Source organism: Danaus plexippus (assembly GCF_018135715.1).
Source record: "Danaus plexippus chromosome 3 unlocalized genomic scaffold, MEX_DaPlex mxdp_25, whole genome shotgun sequence".
Taxonomy (NCBI): Eukaryota; Metazoa; Arthropoda; class Insecta; order Lepidoptera; family Nymphalidae; genus Danaus; species Danaus plexippus.
In genome coordinates this window covers 368,437-389,568 of record NW_026869844.1, presented here as the reverse complement: position 1 = coordinate 389,568, position 21,132 = coordinate 368,437, and the positions used below count along the sequence as shown (strand labels likewise).

Below are 21,132 nucleotides of genomic sequence, written 5' to 3'. Positions count from 1 at the left end.
ATTGTGAACATTGGGTGGATACTGTTATACTTCTAGCAACATTTCTGCCACTTTGATGGTTTCCATTATGGGACATATATTAAGAAAAACACATTTTAGATCAATATTGTTTACATGGTTTTATTGAAATTGTTACATATTAAATTTTGCACTTTTTCTTTACTCATTTATGATTCTTAAACATTAATCAAAACATACACCGTTTGGTTTTAAATGCTATGTTAACGCATATGGGATCTCGAAGGAGACGAGTGGTCCTTCATAACGTAGCTTATATAATAAAATATATGTAAAGTTAATAATATAATAGTGGTGATCTTTGCGACGAGTCCTCAGTCAAGACACATTACAGAAACAGGTTCGTCTATACAATCTGAGGACAGACTTAACACACACTTACAGTAAACTACTATTGAGAGGATTTTTTTTTCAAGGTAAAGAAATATACAAAGCTATCACATTAAATTAACACAAAATATAATTATTAACATATCTCTGTAATCTAAAAAAAGAATCTAAATGAAAACAAAATCATATTTAGAACACAGCACTTTCAGTGTCTGTCACAGTAAGGAAATAAAACACTCTGATTGCACATGAACAGTCGCACTGAGCTCGGGCGCTGTTATAACAAAACTATTAATGTATCACTAACCGCATTCACACATTTATAAGAGCATTCAGCGCGAGGGGCGGGAGGTTTACGAGAGGTGGAAGGAGTGCTGGCCCTCGGAGGCCGCGAGCCGGAGTTTGGCTCGCATCACCTCCGCGCTGCTGTAGTCCGGGAGCTTCAGGTAGTTGACGCAGGTCATCACCGACGGCAGGTACTCGTCTGGGTCCAGTGAGGACTCCAACGATTTCCGCACTACGGTCAATGGCGGGTTCAAAGCTTTGAAACCTGTGTAAGAAACAAGAAAATAATCATTAAATAGTCATCTCAAAAAATAACAAATAATTTTAACAATATGTGTACCTCCGGTTGGAAGACGCGGACTTCCGGTAACGAATTGCAAGAAAAGCCGTTGTTCCTCGCGGCTATACGAGGCTAATATGTCAATAAGCATCCTTATAGCCCGTGACTCCGCGTTGTAACCGTGGTCGGGACGAATACATTCAGCAAGCAACGGGGATCCCATCTTTGGTCTCGACCACCTATAAAATATACATATTAAATGAAAAAAAAAAACATAATATTTAAATACTGAAACAATGCAATAATGAATATGTAATTTTCCTAACCTGATGGACTTCCACAGAAAACTTGTTCCAATTCCTCGGGATAAAATATTTTTAAATTATTTAATGGAAATACAGACTCAAATCCTTCCTTGAATGCTTCCATCTGTTTAACAACACCTGCAGAACAATAAAGGACAAATTAAACATAGTTAATGGAATATACTCATTAGGCGGCAAAGCTGTGTTTAACATGCATATTGCATCAATAGAGTACATCCAATAAGGTAAAATGGATTTGATAAAGAACAACAAATTTTCAGCAGAGCGTATTTTTTTTTGATTTTCATATTTAGAATCGTCTCATGTTTTAGACGATAGTACTCGTCATAAATAAATTTACTTTTTTTTTATGTCTGAAAAATTTAAAAACGCGAACCTTCATATAACAGCCAGTGTGTGACGAGTGTGATGTACTCGTGCAGGTTGTGAGCGGTGACGGGCAGGTCTCGGCCGCCTCGCCTGAGCTCGGTGCAACCGTCGCCAGGGAGTATGAAGTCTAGACCGAGCTCCTCAATGGGACAGCCGTCCAGCTCCAGAGCGTTTACCTGAATATCAAATGTTAATTACTGTTTTAAAATAAATTCAACGTTGATCAAAAACAATATGGTATTTTTTAAAACTCTAAGATTTTTTTAATTTTCAGTGGATATACTGGGAATTACTAGAATCAATGTATCTATGAATTTTGTGTTAATTATAAAAACTAAGCCCATGTCGACTATCGAGTTAACTCACCATATGTGTTCGTTGTTCACTAGTGAGCCTGCTGTCCGCTGATATGGCCTGCGCCCTGTCCGCCACACGTCTCAGACGGCACAACGATCGCCACAGTTCCGGTGCCACGTGACGCACATCACTCAACCCTAGCCACGACTGCTCACACACCACCCAGCGGTACATGCTCACGGACAGGGGTATGTCCACCTACATTACAGATTTTTTAATAATTATATCATATTCACAATGCAATCACAATAAAAAAAAAATTACGAATTCTTACCATCCTTGAGTCCATTACAGCTTTGGCCATAAATTTGCCGAGGAAGCGGAATTTGGCTTTGACTCTTGATAGATGTGAAGCCCTAGCGTTGCGGCCCACCGCCTGTGGGAACAGACCGCATGCCCAAGAAACGTATGTAGCGTCGGGCGCTGGAGATGGGATTAGAGTTTCCTTCTCCAGGTCTGAAGGCTCTGGAGAGCGTTCCTCATCAAGGTTCAAGGCATCACGAACGGAAGACGCTAATCTCGATGCGGCGTCGGACGAGCGATCGGTCACCACCGGCTGGCTCTTCACTATCTCTCCACCGAAAGACGTCGGTTTCTGTTTGAAGTTCTCACTTCCGTGCCATAAATCGAGATCTGCACGCTGCAGCTCTTGGGATACTAGAGCATAAAATTCGAGAGTTGGCCCCAGACCGGTGCCGACTTCGTTTTCGTATTGAATTTCAAGTAAAGCCTGCGAATTATAAACGGAGATTATTTAATAATATATTTGCAAGAGGAGAAAATTTGGCAGCAAGGCTAGAAGATGGTGATATAGTGTGCAGATGAATAATCACATGCAGATAAACATAATCATTGACCTTACTCGTGAAGACTCAGATTTTCAAATTCAACATCAAGCGCAAAATATCGGTTAAGATATTAAATAAATCACCTCAAGGCACACATTGCTCTCAACCTGATCTCGTCTGACTGCGATGCGTTTTGATACGTTATTAACTGAATTTTACATTCCATATATAATAATTATAACGAAAATGACCTTAGAGTGAGCGAACTCGTTCATGACGTGCTCAGCCTGTCGTAGCACGCTATGTCTCTGAACAGTCCGTTTGCGGCGGTCCAGACGAGGCGCGACACGCTCGTCTGCGCCGGCCGCCGCGCGCTCCCCGCCCGCCTCCAGCAGCCTCTGGAGCGCGCGGTCACGGTCGAAGGACACCACGTAGAACAACAGATGACGACACTCGAACGGGAACACGAACGGACTGAAATCATTGGTATATTATTATTGACAACATTAAAAATATCCACATGAATGAGAAAAGCTTTGTGTTTCAGTTAAATTTTGTTTTGCTAGTCTAATAGCTTATTACGTAATAAACATATTACATTCATTAGGTAATTTTTTTTTTTTATAAAACCTCTTTTATGGATCCAACATCCTACATAGTTAAGTTACATTTATTGTATGTAAGAGTACTCACCAGGCATACGCAATCTTCTTCAGCCACGGAGGAAGATTTCCGGTCATGATAACCAAAGGATCTTGAAGTTGTCTATTCGCCTTAGCTGCCAGCTATACGGATAAAGAAGAAATGTCAATATATAAATAATAACCCGAACGATATTACGTACGACCGAACCGAACAATATTACGACACGACTGGGATTAACATTATCATTAAGGTTAACAAAATTCAGCTTTTATAACATTTTTTTGAGGTAATTTTTAAATATTTACATGGACTTGTCGTATACAATCTATTATACAAGAGACATATTTGATCTTGCATGTCATGTTTTCATGTTTTATAGTATATTATACACTGAATAGTGTTATAACCTTGGCGTTGATGAAGTCAGCGTTGGGCACGAGAGGTCTGTGGTCCGGCAGACAAGCGGCGCGATACAGGGTGTGCCAGTGACGGGACAGAGCGTGAAGAGCACGCAGCAGACTCAGAGCTGGGAGGGACGCGTCCCGAACCTCGCCCGCACCCAGCGCCGCGCGGATCATAGCGACCAGCGGGGATGACGTCACAGGTACCACGCCCTCTGCATACACACATAAATATTTATTAATATTATATTTATATGTAAAAAAAATCTATAATGTATAGAAATTCGCGTATATAAACAGGTGTTCTATATAACTCGTCGATGAAGAGAGATATGACTCATTTTATGTTTCAGGCGATATTCAAATGACTCGAAATAAATTGACATATCAACAACAATACATATTTTATGGTATACATATAAAGTAATGTAAAATTTATTATTCCTACCGTTCCACAAGAGATCCGGTTTACGTCGCGATGACAGTTTGGTGGGTTGACCTTTACCCTTGCGAGAGGTGGTCGCGTCCGAACGTGGAAGTTCGCCGGCTTCCACCGCGCGGTAGTAGATCGTGTGAGTTTGTACCCAGATACCAGCATTGGCTGTGTATAGACAAATGAGATGATGTATTAAATATTAATAATAACTCCTTTATTTATTATATATATTAAAATATATTTCACCTAGTGGCGTTTCAGTATCGGTGTCAGCATCCGTTTGCTCTCCAAATTGTCTCACCGCCTGGTACACGGTCATGTTATATGGTAACACAGTGTCACCTATTAAGAACTCCAGCTTATGGTCCACACTGGAACAAATAAAGCCGAAGGTAATTATTATGATACGATATTTGTATGATTTCACTCAGGAAGATATACATACATGGACCTTGTAATATTAACATTTATTGTTTAGGAAATTAAGTTTTAGTTTTTCAAGTTTAAAGTTTCGTGTACACATGTTCGAGGAAAGTTAGACACACTATTTATATAGGTTTATCGTAAATGGTTGCATTTACAAATGATTATTATACTATTAGGTTTCCACATTTATATATACATATGTACATAACAGAGAAATATTCTTCATGTTAAGAGCATCGACTTTGTTCACCGTCATTAGAGACATGCAGAAACAAGTACAAAGTGATATGTGCGAATACAACGTGTCACAGGACATACTCAGCGGGGTTGTGTGGTGGCGTAGCGAGCGTGTCATCGACGTCGTCGTCCGAGGCCGGCTCGTCGTCGGACTGCACCGCACTAGGCTCACGGGGCCGCGCGCTGGCGTACCCGCGCTGAGCGAGATATCTGTGACATAACAATATTAAAAACATGAAACTGGTTATATACATAATATTTACATTTTTTTTATAAGTTACGTGACATGTTTAAGAGGGGATGTTGTCGAGGCGATTCTTATCTAATCTTACGTTGGAGAGTGGGGGGTCTCGGCAAATACCACGCAATTTCTTTTTGATGGAAACAAACAATAATGAGTTACTGTGCGCTAGATCAGAACGAACTTGAAGGAGCAGATGATTTCACAAAAAATCATATGGACCTGTTGGTTCCAATAGTCTCTCTTGAGATCGCGCCTGATTCTCCATGGACTGAATTAAAGTATATATTATTTTTTTAATCATAGTAGTCACGATTTAAGTATTCTATTGTTAATTTTGTATTACACTTATAACTCTCAGTTAGTCAGTCAGTTTGAATCAAAAATCTTTGTGAGGTGCATACACTGGTCGGATGAACTGGTTATAGTTATTACTATTTGATACTAATAACTTGTGTATTGTTTCCGTAATTTTTGTGATCGATATAAAAACGTTATTACTATTATTACCTTTCAATAGCCTGCACTAATGCTAACGGGTCTATCCGGACCACTCCACCCTTCCATTGCTTTAAGTTAGAGCAGGTAGGGTGACGTTTGAGATCACACTGGAAACAAAACAATGTATTCATCAGATATGTATTTCATAATTAAATTTTGTTTACTCTCAATATAATTATTAATCATTTATTTATACACTTTTATCTGCCCACGACTTCGTCTGGACTTCGGAGTTGGGTGATAGGAGATATAAATAACTTATACTTCAATAAAATAGATATATACCACTGGCAGCGCCATCTGTAGTCTGTGTCACATTACTTTAAAAAATACAACTTTTACACCGTGTTCCTCAAAGAACTAATTACACCCAATTATATTAGAAAAGTTTCTAGAAAATACTTTCAGTAGCTTTTGGCTGTTAGAGCCACAAACACCTATACATTCTCACAAACTTGCGTATTTATAAGTAGTATATAGCTTGAGTGATCTTTTTTTGTTTGTAGTTTATAAAAGTAAATATGACATACCATGAGCTGATGCGTATTGAAGAACTTGAGTGCGGACGTGGCGGGTCTGGCCGGCAGGTCGTGGACTCTCACCGGGAACTGTTCCAGATGCGACACACACGCGTTCACTTTGGCCACTAGCGCCGCTAGAGGAGCCGCGCCCGAACACACGCTCCACGCCCCGGCGCCACTCGCACGACTAGACCATTCGCTGTCGCTGGAAAGCAAGTAAACGTGATATATATAATTAAACTTAAAGATTTTTTTTTAGATTTTAAAGAATTATTCAGTATTGGTTGACGCAATGATTGTCTGATGTCCTGACGTCACGCAGATTAGTGCGAGTGTGATTGTATATATGGACGCGGTTGTGGATTCCGAATTTTATAAAGTTGTATGTTGTTATTCTTTGACTTTAAATGGATTTGTAATCACTGTATTACCCTCGTCTAAGTAACTGAAAACTGTCGCAGTTTGAATATAAATTTTTTACTGTGAAGTCTGAACTATTACCTCTTAGCAATCTATAACGAAATGGATCATAATAATAACCCGGAGCGCGCTACTCTGACATAAACGTGTTGTTGTGTTGGTGCGGCTCAAACTATTCCAAAAGCTATTACAATATGTTATGTCTTACATAAAATAAGAACATATTAAATTTCCTACTAGTATCACCGAAGCGAAGCCATCTTGATGTCACTTAATATGCTACATATTTACATAACCGTACACTCGTTACAGCTATTAATGTTATTGAAAAAAAAAAATTATATCAAAATACATTACATATATGAAGAACAATCGGTCTTTCGATCAATTTGTAAGCGTTCAACAGATAATAATAAAACTAGACGTGTTTATTTGATGGAATAACTTACTCAGGTACTAAGGGCATATCAGCAAACACATGTAAGAAGAGCCTCAGTCGTTCCTCGCAAGCGGCCACCTGCTCCGCTGTATCCCTGCCTTCTCCCTCCGCCTCGCGCTCGTTATCCGGATCGCTGCCGGTCAGGAACTGTAATAGAGCTCCCAGCACGCCCGAGTGATTCACCTGAAACAACAACAAAATATATTTAAAATTAATACAGCAATGGCAGGTATGAAACCTACTTAGAAGGTTATAAAAACAAAATTGTATAGTGATTATATATTTTATGTAGACGTACTTCGAAAGGCGAGACGTCGTTGTTGAGCAGAGTGTCCCGGAGCTGGTGTAGAGCAGGCCTCTGTTGTGTGGGAGGTCTGGTCGGCAGAGCCGTGGCGAGAGCAGCCAGTTGTTCTAGAGCCCCCGCGCCGCCGCCCAGAGCGCCCCACTCGCGTTGAAGACGAGCCGCGCGCCATTGGATCCATTCACGAACCTTCTCTCTGAAAATACAATTTTTGTATATTTTTGTATCATTGTTTATGACCAACTGTATAAATATAATAAAGATTGCTATATATTCATCTTTTTGTACTCGATGTGAAATTAAATTTCATCAGTCAGTTTGCCACAACGCTGTCAGTGTTTCATATCCATCAAAGCTCTCGTTTTAAGAATGAAGAATAAACATTTCACTTTATAGTCTGTGATGAATTACCAAGATGACCTTGGTCAGACAATTTAATTTTTTAGATACATTTTTAGTATCGATTTTATGCTAATTTGATATGAAATGTAGTGTATTGTTTTATTATGAAGTATAAATATGGGTCCATACTTGTTCTGAACGGTGAGGTTAGTGGAGGAGTGTGGGGCAGCGAGTAGAGCTGAGTCTTTATGAGCGTGTGGCGAGCGACCCCAGCGGGACGGGTTCAATGAAGACAGGAAGGACGAGGTCTTGGACAGACTGCCGACACGACCTGAACGACCGCCGGAACCGGCAGCGGATGCTGGAATATATAAAAAAAATATTAATATATATATCTTGCTCTTATATCTGACACTTTAAAAACAGTTTTGATTTTAACATTTGTTTCAACAAGATTTTATAAATATCTAAATAAGATTTTATATTAAAGTGTCCATAATATAAGATTTGGGTGATTTATTTAAAATTATTTTTTTGCAATAGCTTATTTATAGCTACAGATAACCAAAAAAATTCAGATGATTGAATTAAAATTAATTTCTTACAGTAATTGTAATTCATAAGTACCAAAACAAAGCAAATAACTAGTTGAGATTTTCATTATAAGGCTTTAGAGGAAAAAACAACAATTAGCTATAGCTACAGTCGCATCGTCTCTATAGATAAGATATAAAAAAATTACTGATGTGTGTGTTCTCTTTATAGAGTTAGTAGAAAAAATCAATACTAGTATATGGATATAAATAAGGGATGCTAACAATGAGCAGCAACAGCAGTAGCGGCGGTGGTAGGGGGTGGTGCAGTATGCGGGGCGGCGGGGGGAGCGTGGTCGTCTCTGCGCCGCGGCGGACGGGACCCCGCCCCGGAGCCCCCGGACCGCTTCACAGCACGTTTACGTTTCAACATCTCAGCAAGTTGTAGCGGACTGCCCGACCTGTTGGCAATATGAATCTTATAAATACAATATACTAATATCCGAGACTTCACTACTACCTATTAATATAAAACCATGTGTTTTATTTAATTCAGAATATTATTATACTATATTTTAGCGGAAATTTCTTAAAAAATTGCTATAACTGTTCTCAAAGGCAGATAAGACGACAGTGACTGCGAGTACAGCAACTACAGACTGTAGCATAAATAAATATCAATAAAACGTATTGTTAGGATAATTAAGGTTAATTTCCTGAATTTAAAAATACACCTCACAAATTCCAAAAAGAGTGAAGGTAGCTCTCAAGGGACAAGCCATTTGCTGGTTGGCTCTCCTAACCGTTGTGAGGTGTCGGTGGCATTTGCAATGAGTAGTTTTCACAGCACCCACATTTAATGTATTATTGTTATGTTACTATGGCCGTTCATTTATTACGGGTATTGACATCGCACTGTTATTTGTTCAAAATTACAAAGTTAAATCATAACGTAGGCATAAGGAATTGTAATTTGTATAATTAAGTAAACGCAGTTCACAGAAATAATAAGCTTAGGTTTAAGTAATGATTCCTTTCCAAATGGTATCGAATCAATGTACTTCAATGTCATACCTATGCACTGTTGTCGTAGTCTGCAATGCAGTTGCGGATGTCGCCGGACCGGCTTCTGAGCTGCCGCTGTCGCTACCGCCCACTGAAAAAGTATAACAACAGTTGTATATAAAGTTAAAGTGTTCCACGGTATGACAAAATATATTAAAAAGATTTCGAATATTGACTTACACAACGAGCTCGCGATGAAGGATCCAGATGCTGAGAACGCGAGTGATAAATTGTGATGATCGAGGGAGGTAGCTGATGTGGAGGCTGGGGGAGACGACCCTCCGCTTGAACGGGCGTTGGCCGCGCTCGGAGACTGATTCGTCATTAATACAATTAAACAATTTAATAAGGTGAAAATAACTTTTATTAACTTAATTGTAATATTTGTAGAGCGTTTTAATTTTCTCATAATATTAATTAAAATAATTCACGGAAGTCCTGACACACGACAGTTGCACAACATTTATGTGGGCAAATTCTATTACCCTGTCGTAATTTTGTCCCATCCATACAGAGTGACATTACAATATTTCATTTCAAATGCTTGGCATTGCACATGTCATAGGAGCAACGGTCTATAATGAGATATATAAAATATGTTTGCTAGTTTAACGCTTCTGCTTGTTTGTTTACCTTAATCTTAGCCTGCCTGGGCGGCTGGTGACCGGGTGGTCGCTCTGCCAGTTGTGCCACCTGATGTAACACGCCCTCACGACGGAACTGCACTCCCATCTCCTCTGGCAGACGCTGCATCAGGATCTCAGCTAGCTGGAGAGACCCCACGACGATCCGAAGATCACTGGAAGCCATCATACCAGCTATGTGGGATGATATCACCTGTTGAGAATAGTAGGAACACTTTGAATATTTTTTTTCAGTTACAGGTAACCCGGGGAACGGAGGTTGAAGGATTTATATAAATGTATATGCGTTTAGGTCTAAGCACATTTTAGTCAAAACTGTAAGAAATAATAGACCTATACCAAACCTTTTTTTTTTGAACTCGATTAAAAATACTAATGAGTATGATTGGTTTCTCATAAAGAGGTATCAGATTGAGACTATACTGACCTGCGTTTTAAGGACTTGTCGTAGTAGAGGTGCATCTGCGTAGTAAACGGCTCGGAGGATGGCCTTCAAGGCCTGAGCACGCAGCGCGGGCCCAGCTGAGCTCCAGTACACCTCGTGCAAAACACCCAGCAGAGCGCGCACCAGGGACGGGCTGCAGCGAACCATCGCGATACGGGGATCTGAAGAGAGAAGGTTAATAGTTTTATAAAGGTTCGATTCTATTGAAGAATTAGTTGGAGATAAATTGAATATAAACAAATGTAACAACGAAAAATTATGAACTTGTTAATTATATTACTTTACCAACATTTATAACAAATAAACTTTATCATTTTTGTTCTAAGTAATAAGATATGCAAAGCAACAAAGCAACAGACCCGTCACAGCTGCCGTGCCGGCGGCCGGGTCTGCGGGGTGAGGACCGGGCGCGAGGCGCTGCACCGGCCGCGCGGTGCCCGTGTGGTCGTTGAGCTGCTGCATGGCCGTCAGGTCCACGGTGTAGGAGCGTCCCAGCGCGCTCAGGCACACCTCCTCCTCGCCAGCCGCCGCACCCGCCTCTAGTGCACGACATTCGGCCCATGAATACGAGCGCCACACACCTACGGAATTGTATGCTGTATACGTTATGTATTTGATTCTGACAGAATGTTTGTGGACAACACCACGGTAACCTTCTCACCTACTCACTTACTTACTGTTTTGTGTGTTCGTGATAGTTATATAAAATAAATGTTGTGTTGAGTTAGTAAAACGTTACGTGTTATGTATTCAGTGCTAGTATCTAGCAATCATTCGCGGTCCACTCTGTCTTGATCCCCACTTTTTGTTATCGTCTGTCCCTAGTCAGTGTCATGTTCGAGTAACATTGTTATGTATATGTGTGTGTGTAACCTCTGTCGTCTCTCCACTGCCACAGCGCCGCTCGCTCGGCCGGCGCGGACCACGGTCGGTCGAGGTGTGCGTCCACAGCGAAGATCCCGTCCGTCGGCAGGCGAGGCATCAGCTCGCCGATCAGACACGTGATCTCGTACAACTCTTGCGGCAGACGGGGTAACAATTCCACTTGCTGTGATATTAAAACGATAAATATCACTCGTTTAAATGTGAAAAAGATGTTTTTTACCTGACATACTTTACTAATTTTTGTACATTTATTTGTAAAAAAAAAAAGAATACGCACAAGTAGAATTATCTAGAAGACTGTTATTAGATATTGTTTATATTATAACCATTCAGAGAAAATGACAATTGTTCAATGGACCAACTAGGAACCGAAAATCTAAGTATTACCTCCTGGTGCAGCGTAGAGCCTGTGAGCAGACAGAGCAGCGTATCCGCGATGGAGCGCTGATGTAGAGCTAGCGCGAGCTGGGGACACGCCGCGCACATCACCCACAACAAACGCAGCACCGTTATGAACGTGCTGCCGGAGATCAGGGGCGGCTGGACGACCAACTGATAGACCAATATGAGATTAATATTCAAATATTATAAAATTAGGGTTTCACACATGACATGTAAATTCATAATCTCATAAAGGTGTTTTATTATCATACACATTACCTATACATGTCCTCATAAACAGCTAAATTATACAACAAAAAACACCCATAATTAATTAACTTCCCTAATTTGCTCAGTCAAGCACACCTCCGAGCTAACTACATTATTAGTATAAATTAAACAATACAAAAATATATATTTGTATTGAATTCAAATCTTGAATTTACTGTATTAAATCACATAGGTTAACAACACTCACAAGCTGTTGCAAATTAGTGAGTAATTCCGGGGTTGCAATCTCTTGCAGCCTGGCGGGGTCGTGCTGGAAACTGTCCACGAGACGTGAAAATGCTAGGCACACGCACTCAACGGACTTCTTGTCTTGTATGGTCAATCTACGAAAATATACGAGTGAATATTTTTTTTCACAGATGCAGTATACATGATTAAAGCATGTATATAGTATAGCATATCAATAATTCTTTAGAAGTTTTTTTTACCTATTAGCAAGCAATTGCAGGGAGTCCCTCACGAGGTGGAATTCGTCCGAGGTGAGATTCTGACAGCAGTTCGCCGTGATCGAGAGTGCGGCTCGTTGCGCGTTTATAGAGAAGAAATCCAGGTACGTCAGACAAGCGGACACACCGCGCTGGGGTGACAAGCATGAACATTAACAACAAAGCATATAAGAATAGATATACAAAATTATATAATTTAAGAAAGACATAAGTGACAGTAATAAGGTTATATATAATTCTCTTTTACATAGTTTTATATATAAAAAGTTTTCTTAAAGTGTTTATATGGTCTATATTAGAGCATACCGTTTTCAATATATCCTTGTAGTGCCTCCTGGACAGCATGTCCAGAGCTGTGAGACTCTGTTCAGCCACGTCCATGCAGGTTATAGCTTGTAACTTGTCCACGAAGGCCGGCACAGCCAGCGATACGGCACCACTGCTGCGAGGTAACGCCTCCAGCATGTATGTTAACGCACGACACGCATGGTTCATCTATAAAATGAGATAATGTTTGATTATTATATATTTAATAATTAATATACGAAACATACAGAATAGTAACCAGACAGATGTTATAAATAGATATAAAAATATTGTTATTTTTTTAATCTATGTCCTCTCGTAGTTATAATATATTTGTGAGCTACATAACTACATTCCATATAGAACCGTTCAAAATGAAATAAAAATATGCAGGATTTGTAAACATGTATTAATGGAAAATGTATAATATAATATTTAATATATACGATAATTAGGAAGAAAATTTTCGTTACAAACTACCGACCATATCGAAGTTATGTTCAGCTGCGAGCAAGTTGACCAGCGCGGGCACCACCTGCCGCACGGGGAAGCCGGCGAGGGTGTCCTCGTTGCCCATCACCAACAGCTGGCACATCTCAATAACCGCCTGCAGCTGCTGGCCTTCATCACCCGTCGCCTGCAGACCCGACAACAGCTGGGCGGCTTTGGAAGCGGCTGAGGAATATGAGACAAGGTCAGATATATGATATCATATATACATATGCTGTGACCTAACACTTTCTAACACTGTCAATCTTGTGTTCTCCCCTTCGATAAAAACTCATCAAAATAAAAAAGAGTAACGCTATTCAATGTATTTAAAATATATTTTTATAATAGAACATACTCCATGTTATAAAAATATAGTGTATACACTGTAAGTTAAGATTATTCTCCATCTCACCATAATACTAATTATATCCATTAAATTATGTTAAACAATACATTGAACCATAATGATATATTTAAGTATACATAATTAATGTATACCTGAGTTAGCGGTGACAGTTCTATGAAGTAGGTGCTGCATTCGCGGTCCAAGAGCGCCTAGCAGATGTGGTGGCAGGCCCCTAGCCTCAAGGAGGGCCTGGAGGCGACCCACCTCACCCTCCTCCGAGGAGGACTCCTCGGCCACCGCGCTCGCTCCCGCGCCGCTGCCCCCGGCTATACCGCCCGCCACCGCCGCCGCGCCCGCCATACCCGAACACTCCTCTGATGACGAAGCTACACACATTTGTACTCATATAGTCAAAAACAAATACGCTAACACAACAATGACTTGACTATAATATGATTCGTCATTGATGACTTTGCAATAACGTCAATCAATCGTCAGTCAATATCAGTCAGTCAATAATGACACATCGATAAAGAGTTATATTAAAGTGTACCTTTAAAGTATATGTCTATGTTATAAACTTCACCTTTGCCCTTGGGCTTGGCTTCGGTCGATGCGTTGTCTGGCATTGATGCGGCTGCAGCTGACACTGGCGGTGTAGAAGACGTAGAGGCTATGGCACCCTGGAAAATATAATGGTGATGTTTACCATTGGGTTCCCAGATACAATACAGAAATTAATATAACTCATCATCACCCTATCAATTAATTATGTATTTACAAATTAATGTTTCTAATTCATTATGATTAAAGGTGATTTGTTAATTGATTTTTGTGTGATTATTATTTAAAGGACAGTTAAGAAAACATTTACCTTAATTGGCAGTACATAATAACCTTTGTTTAAGAGTAGTAAAGATAAGTTAATTTATGCTATATAATCCAAATAAGAGGTAGTAAAAATGTATGTACATACTAAGATAAATTTATCTGGCTCTATTCGGTTATCACCAGAAAACTCTGATCAGCTTCACTCATCACAATTAGTTTTGATTATAATTAAAGCATAATGACTTTGGCATCTTTCAAATTATCATATACTGAAATGATGGACAAAAAAAAAACATTCCAATGTATATCACATAGATTACCAATACTTTTTCTAGTAACAGTGATCTATATATGCTAATAGGAGAATATAAATTTAAGTGTAATAAGTAAAAACATAATATACTGATGCATCAATATGAGGTGTTGCATGTTTAATTAATATACCGTGTTTAGAGGCTGCGGATGCGAACGGCTGGAAGCGCCACCGGTACTGGCACACGAACCCAGGCTGCTTTTTCCTAATACAAGACATTTAATGCTTAATTACATTCAATTATAAATACTTTTTTTGATATAAATACTTTTTTTAAAATATTTATTGATGATTTCAATCGTGTTCAATGTATACTTTCTTTGTTAACAAAGTATGTTTTGCCATGATTATTTTTAATGAAAATTCAGTGCAAACAGCTGATTAGTTAAAAACAACATAAATTATCATCTTTGATCTCGTAAATTTTTGTATTACAATACAATATTAGTCTTCTATACAATATTACAGCGAGTATGTATGAGTGTGTTAGTATGTTTGTGTGTGTATACCTCGCTTGTCGCGTCTGGTGGAGGGCGTGTGCGGCTGCGGCATGTCGCGCGCCCGCGTCCGCCGCCCCCCGCCCGCGCTGCTGCCTGCCTCCTCACCGGCCGACTATAGATTTGTACAAAAAAAAATTAGACACGGACATGAAAAAGTTGTTAAACATCAGCAAATATCACAATGATTTAGAAAAAAAAGATACTTCAATCAAATCAAACAGTTTTGAATAGAAAAGTGGAAAAATAAATTAAATATATAGAGTAAATTCATATAAGTAGGTGGGGGAAGCGGGAACAAATTCTGTTTCATCCCCGAATTTCAGTTCATTCATTCAATCTCAACAAAATTTACATGGAACCGAATATACGAAAATAAAAAAAATGTAACGATAAACGAGGATTTTTTTTTATATAAATAGTATTTGTTGTTTAAAGAGTTTATTGTAAATAGAATTTGTAGTATTATAAATTCTTTGCATCATACCTGTCTCTTAGTGGCAGTATCCTGTCTCTGCCGTTGAGAAGTACTGGCACCCCTCGTCCAGCAAGCACCCAGGGTCGCACCCGTTGCAGCAGCGATACTCTAACAAAACATAACATAATTAGTAACAGTAATATATGAGTAAGAGCATTAAAAATCATCAATCGGCGTACCCTTCTTGCGTTAGTTTGACGTAAATATGGTAGATCTCTTGGGACAATGAGTAGTTTGCTACCGCTGCCCTTAGAGGAGCTTGCTTCTGTAAAGACAATGACAGTATAATATGCCTATATATAATATGCTTTTTCAATGTCATATAATAATGTTCATAGTGATGACTAACCTTGCAGATCCTTGTACGGCGGTGGTGTACTTGTCTTCCTGGTGTCGGAGGTGCTTTTCCGTTCTGTCGCCGCCTGCGGCTGTACCACGTCGCTTGTTGACGGACTCGCTGGAACAACACAATTATTTACAATATTATCTACAATGAATAGCAACACTTGATATATGATAAGAGTATCTGATAAGCCGCATGTATCGTGTCTCGTTTTATACTGCACTTTACTATACGGCTCAACAGCTATAGCACGTTATACATCAAATATTGCATGTCTGATCCAGTAACTATGTGCAAACTACCTGAATTGACAACTGAGATCAGCACAGATGAATTGGAGCTCCCAAGGTCACGGTTCTGTCTATTGCGCAGTCGATACGAGCAGGCCTGGTTAGTAGGTGTCTCCCTAGGTTCAGGTTCGTATTCTTGCGTAGTTTCTGCAATGAGGTTGGTACTAGTCTCGGCCGCTTCCTTGTGCGGGTCTATTTTAAATTTCTTCCTGCACTCCTCTATGTCAAGCAGACAGTTGCTCTTCCTGTATGGCAGGGAACGATGTGTCGAACGCTTCCTCTTCTTACCCTTCCTGCGGCTGGCAGTAGGACTGTATACTGAATAATCAGAGTCCAGTAACTCTGTTATAGTAGACGAACTGAACGGGGAGTACGCGAAGTCTCTCTCGTCGAGCGGCAAGAGACCACCTTCCGACTGGTTCGCCTGCTGTTCTGATGATGTTTCTGTTGCGTTAGCGCTTGTAGACTGACGCGATGATGTGTTTGACTTTATATTACTCGGAGCCTGCTCACAAACACTCTCACTCGATTTAAGAGCAGTCCGTGAGCGTGTGCAATATGCTACACAATCGTCTGTATTGCTATTCGATGTATTGTGGCCTTTATGTTTCTTCCTGTCATGCGAAGATGTACGGCCACGCTTGGTGTTCGCTGACGATTTGGACGAATCTCCGTGCTTGTAATGAGCTGTGTCGTAACGAGTTTCGTAGACGTCTGTGCCGTAGGACCAACGCTCGAAGATGGAGTAATCAGAACGTGGCAAAGTACTGACGAGTCTGGAGCTCCTCCGTAGCTCGACCTGAGCGCGAGGTTCAGCGCTGTCGGTGCGGGTTGACGAATGTCGACTTGTGCGCGGCAATGGCGAGATCACGTTGCGTCTGCTGCGACGACTGCGGTTCACTTTACGAACTTGACGCAACCACCGGCCGCCCACCACCCTGCTTGGAGAAGACCTGGCGGATGACAAATGCTTTTATCAATAAAAATTTAGACAATAGAGATTATCAAATTAAATACACTGTATTATTCCAAACTATGACATACTGCTTGCAAAGTCTACTTTGGGTCATTTTTGCGCTCACAAAGAATGGACATTTTCGGCTAAATAAAATAAACAAACTCTATTAAAGAAAGTTATTTTGTGTGGAAGTAATTGTTTGTAACAAAGAATATTTCAAAAATTAATGTTTAAAACTTAGGTTTCTCGAATGTCTAACCCTTATATATGTTTACAGTTTCTGTCCATATCTCTTGATTTTTTCATTATTCTATATACATAGTGTACCGACATATTAAATTACACAGAAACATATAGAGCTTGAAACCTGTGTCCAGATAGCCCCAAGGATTTGTTATACTAGTTCACATTTTAACAATTTATAAATATTACTTCAGTAATTTTGATTTAATGTCGCTCAGAATCACAGCCATCATTAATAAGCAAGTTTACATGTTAATTGTTTTATTATCAAAGCTAATATCTTCATAATACATGAACTAATCAATGTGTATACATTTAAATACTACATACCTGTAAAATATAAACTACCTATACAATCTAACATGACATTTAGAACTGTTATGGATGTGATGGACAGATACATAGTTTTATTTTTTCATAAAATGCTTCTATATCGGTACATAATAATGTAACAATGTAATAAAATTTTATTACCTGTGAGTATTTGTTTTAAAAAAAGTAAATATTGATTGAAAGGATATACTATTGTAATTATTATATGAACATCATTTTATGAGTATTATTTTTTAGTTTTCACACAATTAAAAACAATTAAATTACATTTGGATGTGTTCATTGAGGAAAAAAGGAAACCAAATATTACTGATCTGAGAGATGTGCAAGTGTCAGTATATTATATGTACTCAAAACACATATTGCAACACATTTGAATCAATCATTTAAGCTTTTCAAGGACCCTCAATATCAAACAAATTAATGTAAAGCTGCTGTGCATACATCGCATGTTCATCTCATCTACCTGCGATCCCAGTTGTTAAGTATTGTCAGGATCATTAAAAATTAAAAAAAAGATATAGAATCCAAAAAGTTTAGTTTCATTGAATGCTTGTTACCAAAAACTGAATAATCCTTTACAGTATATGAGCAATTATATTCTTATTTTCCCATTTTCGTAAAGAACATTTTTATTTTTATTTTACATTAAAACCTATATTTTATGTTCTCTCATTTTAAGTGATTGTTGACATTTTGTGTAATCCAGTTATTACTACATAAAATTAAGAAGATTCTTCACCTATTTGTTGTTAATTGTAGAGAATTTGGAATTAAAGTCTGAAAGTAAAAATCAATTTTCTTCTACCCTCATGTACCGACAATTTCAACTAATCTTGGATCCAATGTTACTAAAAACAATTTAATCTTTAAAATTTCTAGCATGTTCATAACAACAAAACCATTCCACAAATCATTCATTTTATTGTGCAATGTTCTAACATCACAACTACCTTTGTCTTTGTTACATTTTTTTCTATCTAAATATAGTAACAAAGGCCCATAACATGTTTGGTAATGTGTAATTTTTTATCACAGTACATCCTGTAGAAGACATTTAAGTTAAACCTTTTAGCTCTAATCACCATACCTACAAAAAGTCAATTTAGATTTAAAAGTCACATTGTCGATGAAACTGAACTATTATTTTGATGATAGATTGTCATTATTGAATGAAATAAATTGAATACCTGGTGGACTCTCTCGTAAGTGCAGAGTGCGACGACGGTGTGATGTGTTGCTCGGCCATAGACGACGCTGGGGAACACACGCGGCTGCTTGTGTGGGGCCTGCGCCCGCCCGCGCCCGCTACCTGCCCGGCACCATGCCAGGGCGAGCGCTACACCGGTTCCTCGGCATCCACCACTGTCAGTTTATCACAAGCACATCACCAACTACTTCCACCGAACGTCTCACTCACTAAACTTCGACTTGATGCACCACTACAGCTGCTGACACACTTCCACCAACTGAAACAAAGATAATATGCCCACTCAGCGACCTGAATAATGCTACGTTACATAAACATTTCAACAATTAATTAGTACTACTACCGACCACCGCGAACAGACCACTATTCATACACACAATTGATTATATTGTCTAAAGCAAAATATATTTTTCGTTTTAATGAAAGTCTGACTTCTAGCGATTATTTTAGAGATTATAAAACCACGTTTCGCAGAAATTATCGAGATGGATGACACATCAAGGACAGCTACACTTTTCGACTTATTTTTCAATTCACAATACAGATACAGGCTACAGCTGGGGAACTGTCAAATGAATGAATGTTGCCAGCGCACAAATATCACCGCTACTGTGCTTATTGATTTTTTTAAACTTGTTATTATACGACATACGGTTAATAATTATAACAAAAGTTAAAATAATAAAATATACCATAGTAACGTGAATAAATATTTAACAGGAAAAACTTGAGTAATGAAAGTTATTTTACTTTACTATATAAAAATATTGATAATTATAAAATTCTTGTTTGTTACATGTGAAACATATAATTTATTAATGCAAAAATACTACTGATAAAAATTTCTAATAGAGGTGTCACCGGATGTGAAAACCTGTTATTATATTCCGTTAAATAGCTTATCACTTAATTAGCGATTGGCAACACCAACCAGTAGTTTATAGAAAACAATATTCATAAACAAAAACTATATAGTTTGCTATTATTCTTTTTTTTTAACTGACCCACATTTCACACAAGGCAAACATATCAACATTATTTATTTATCTAATCATATACATATCTTAAATCATTGGTTATGTGAAATATAGATTGGAAAAACTATCGATAATAGAACTGACGGTAAAAAACTAACGGGATTCAAGTGGTCAATCGATCGTATAACCCGAACGGTCAATTGTTATTTCATGCTACAACCATTGTTTAAATTTTTAAAGGAACCTTCGCCACCTCAACCCGTGTTATATAATTAACAACAACTTGTATTTAAAGTCCCTTTGTTATTACTTGTGACGAAGATCTATAGAAAATATTATTATTTGCACAATAATAGATAGATATATTATCTTTATCTATAATATATATTAATATTTTTTTGTTATAACAACATTTAAGTTATTTTAAAATCATACGTAACGGAAGTGACAATTAATTTAATACAATGAGTAATTAATTATCGTAATTAATTATTTTAATATAATCGTTAAGTCTAACATGTTTATTCGTTAACGAGTACATCCATTAATATAAACAAATATTGGCTGTGAGCGGCCTGATGGCTTGACCTCATAACCGAAATCTTTATAAAAAAAAAAACCTTGCAATGCACGTGTCCGCCGTTGCGTAGGTGAAAATGCATTACACTTATTGTTTAATAATATTTTAGCATTATTGTTTTTATTAGTTACATCAGGTATATATATTTTATCTCACATGTTTTATAAATGCTTTTAACGTATATTTTAAATATAATTTCAAAAATTTAGTTTAATAAATGACAAGTGACAGAAATGTATAGCAAGTCTTAAAATCGCTAAACCAATTATTTATTATTTTTGGCCTGGTTGGTTGGTTTATGGTTTTTGGCCTATTTTTTTCATTAATTAATCAAATATTTTTTCGTGTCATTGACCACTGTCACAGTAAATTACTTTGAAAATCAAAATGGCGGATTGTGTTCCAAATGATAGTTTTACATATAAATAACTTATGAATATTGATAAGATGGTTAATTGATTTTAAAGTATCTTATAGTAGGTGTCAATGACATGGACCAGATGGTTCAGATTAAAGACTGATAAACCCATCGCCAGTAAGCTAACCATGAGTGTGCACCTTCATAATACATAAGCGTTTTCG

General features: G+C 38.3%; 1 protein-coding gene across 1 annotated transcript; it reads right to left on the bottom strand.

Annotated features, from left to right (window-relative positions):
* Positions 1-93: 93 nt before the first annotated feature.
* Positions 94-19,533, bottom strand: LOC116765529 (E3 ubiquitin-protein ligase TRIP12). The gene is given in 40 exon segments (XM_061526694.1): positions 94-898; positions 974-1,123; positions 1,126-1,152; positions 1,240-1,356; positions 1,616-1,784; positions 1,975-2,163; positions 2,240-2,695; positions 3,005-3,227; positions 3,447-3,538; positions 3,806-4,014; positions 4,248-4,400; positions 4,482-4,606; positions 4,980-5,108; positions 5,650-5,747; positions 6,171-6,366; positions 7,031-7,203; positions 7,319-7,517; positions 7,853-8,024; positions 8,482-8,657; positions 9,271-9,352; positions 9,442-9,574; positions 9,895-10,098; positions 10,333-10,511; positions 10,710-10,931; positions 11,224-11,398; positions 11,623-11,787; positions 12,095-12,230; positions 12,336-12,484; positions 12,660-12,848; positions 13,144-13,334; positions 13,650-13,883; positions 14,084-14,180; positions 14,773-14,846; positions 15,151-15,253; positions 15,626-15,724; positions 15,796-15,881; positions 15,966-16,073; positions 16,262-17,202; positions 18,974-19,252; positions 19,337-19,533. Coding segments are annotated over 39 exon segments (6,876 nt in total). The 5' UTR covers positions 19,033-19,252; positions 19,337-19,533; the 3' UTR covers positions 94-701.
* Between the last annotated feature and the right edge of the window lie 1,599 nt (positions 19,534-21,132).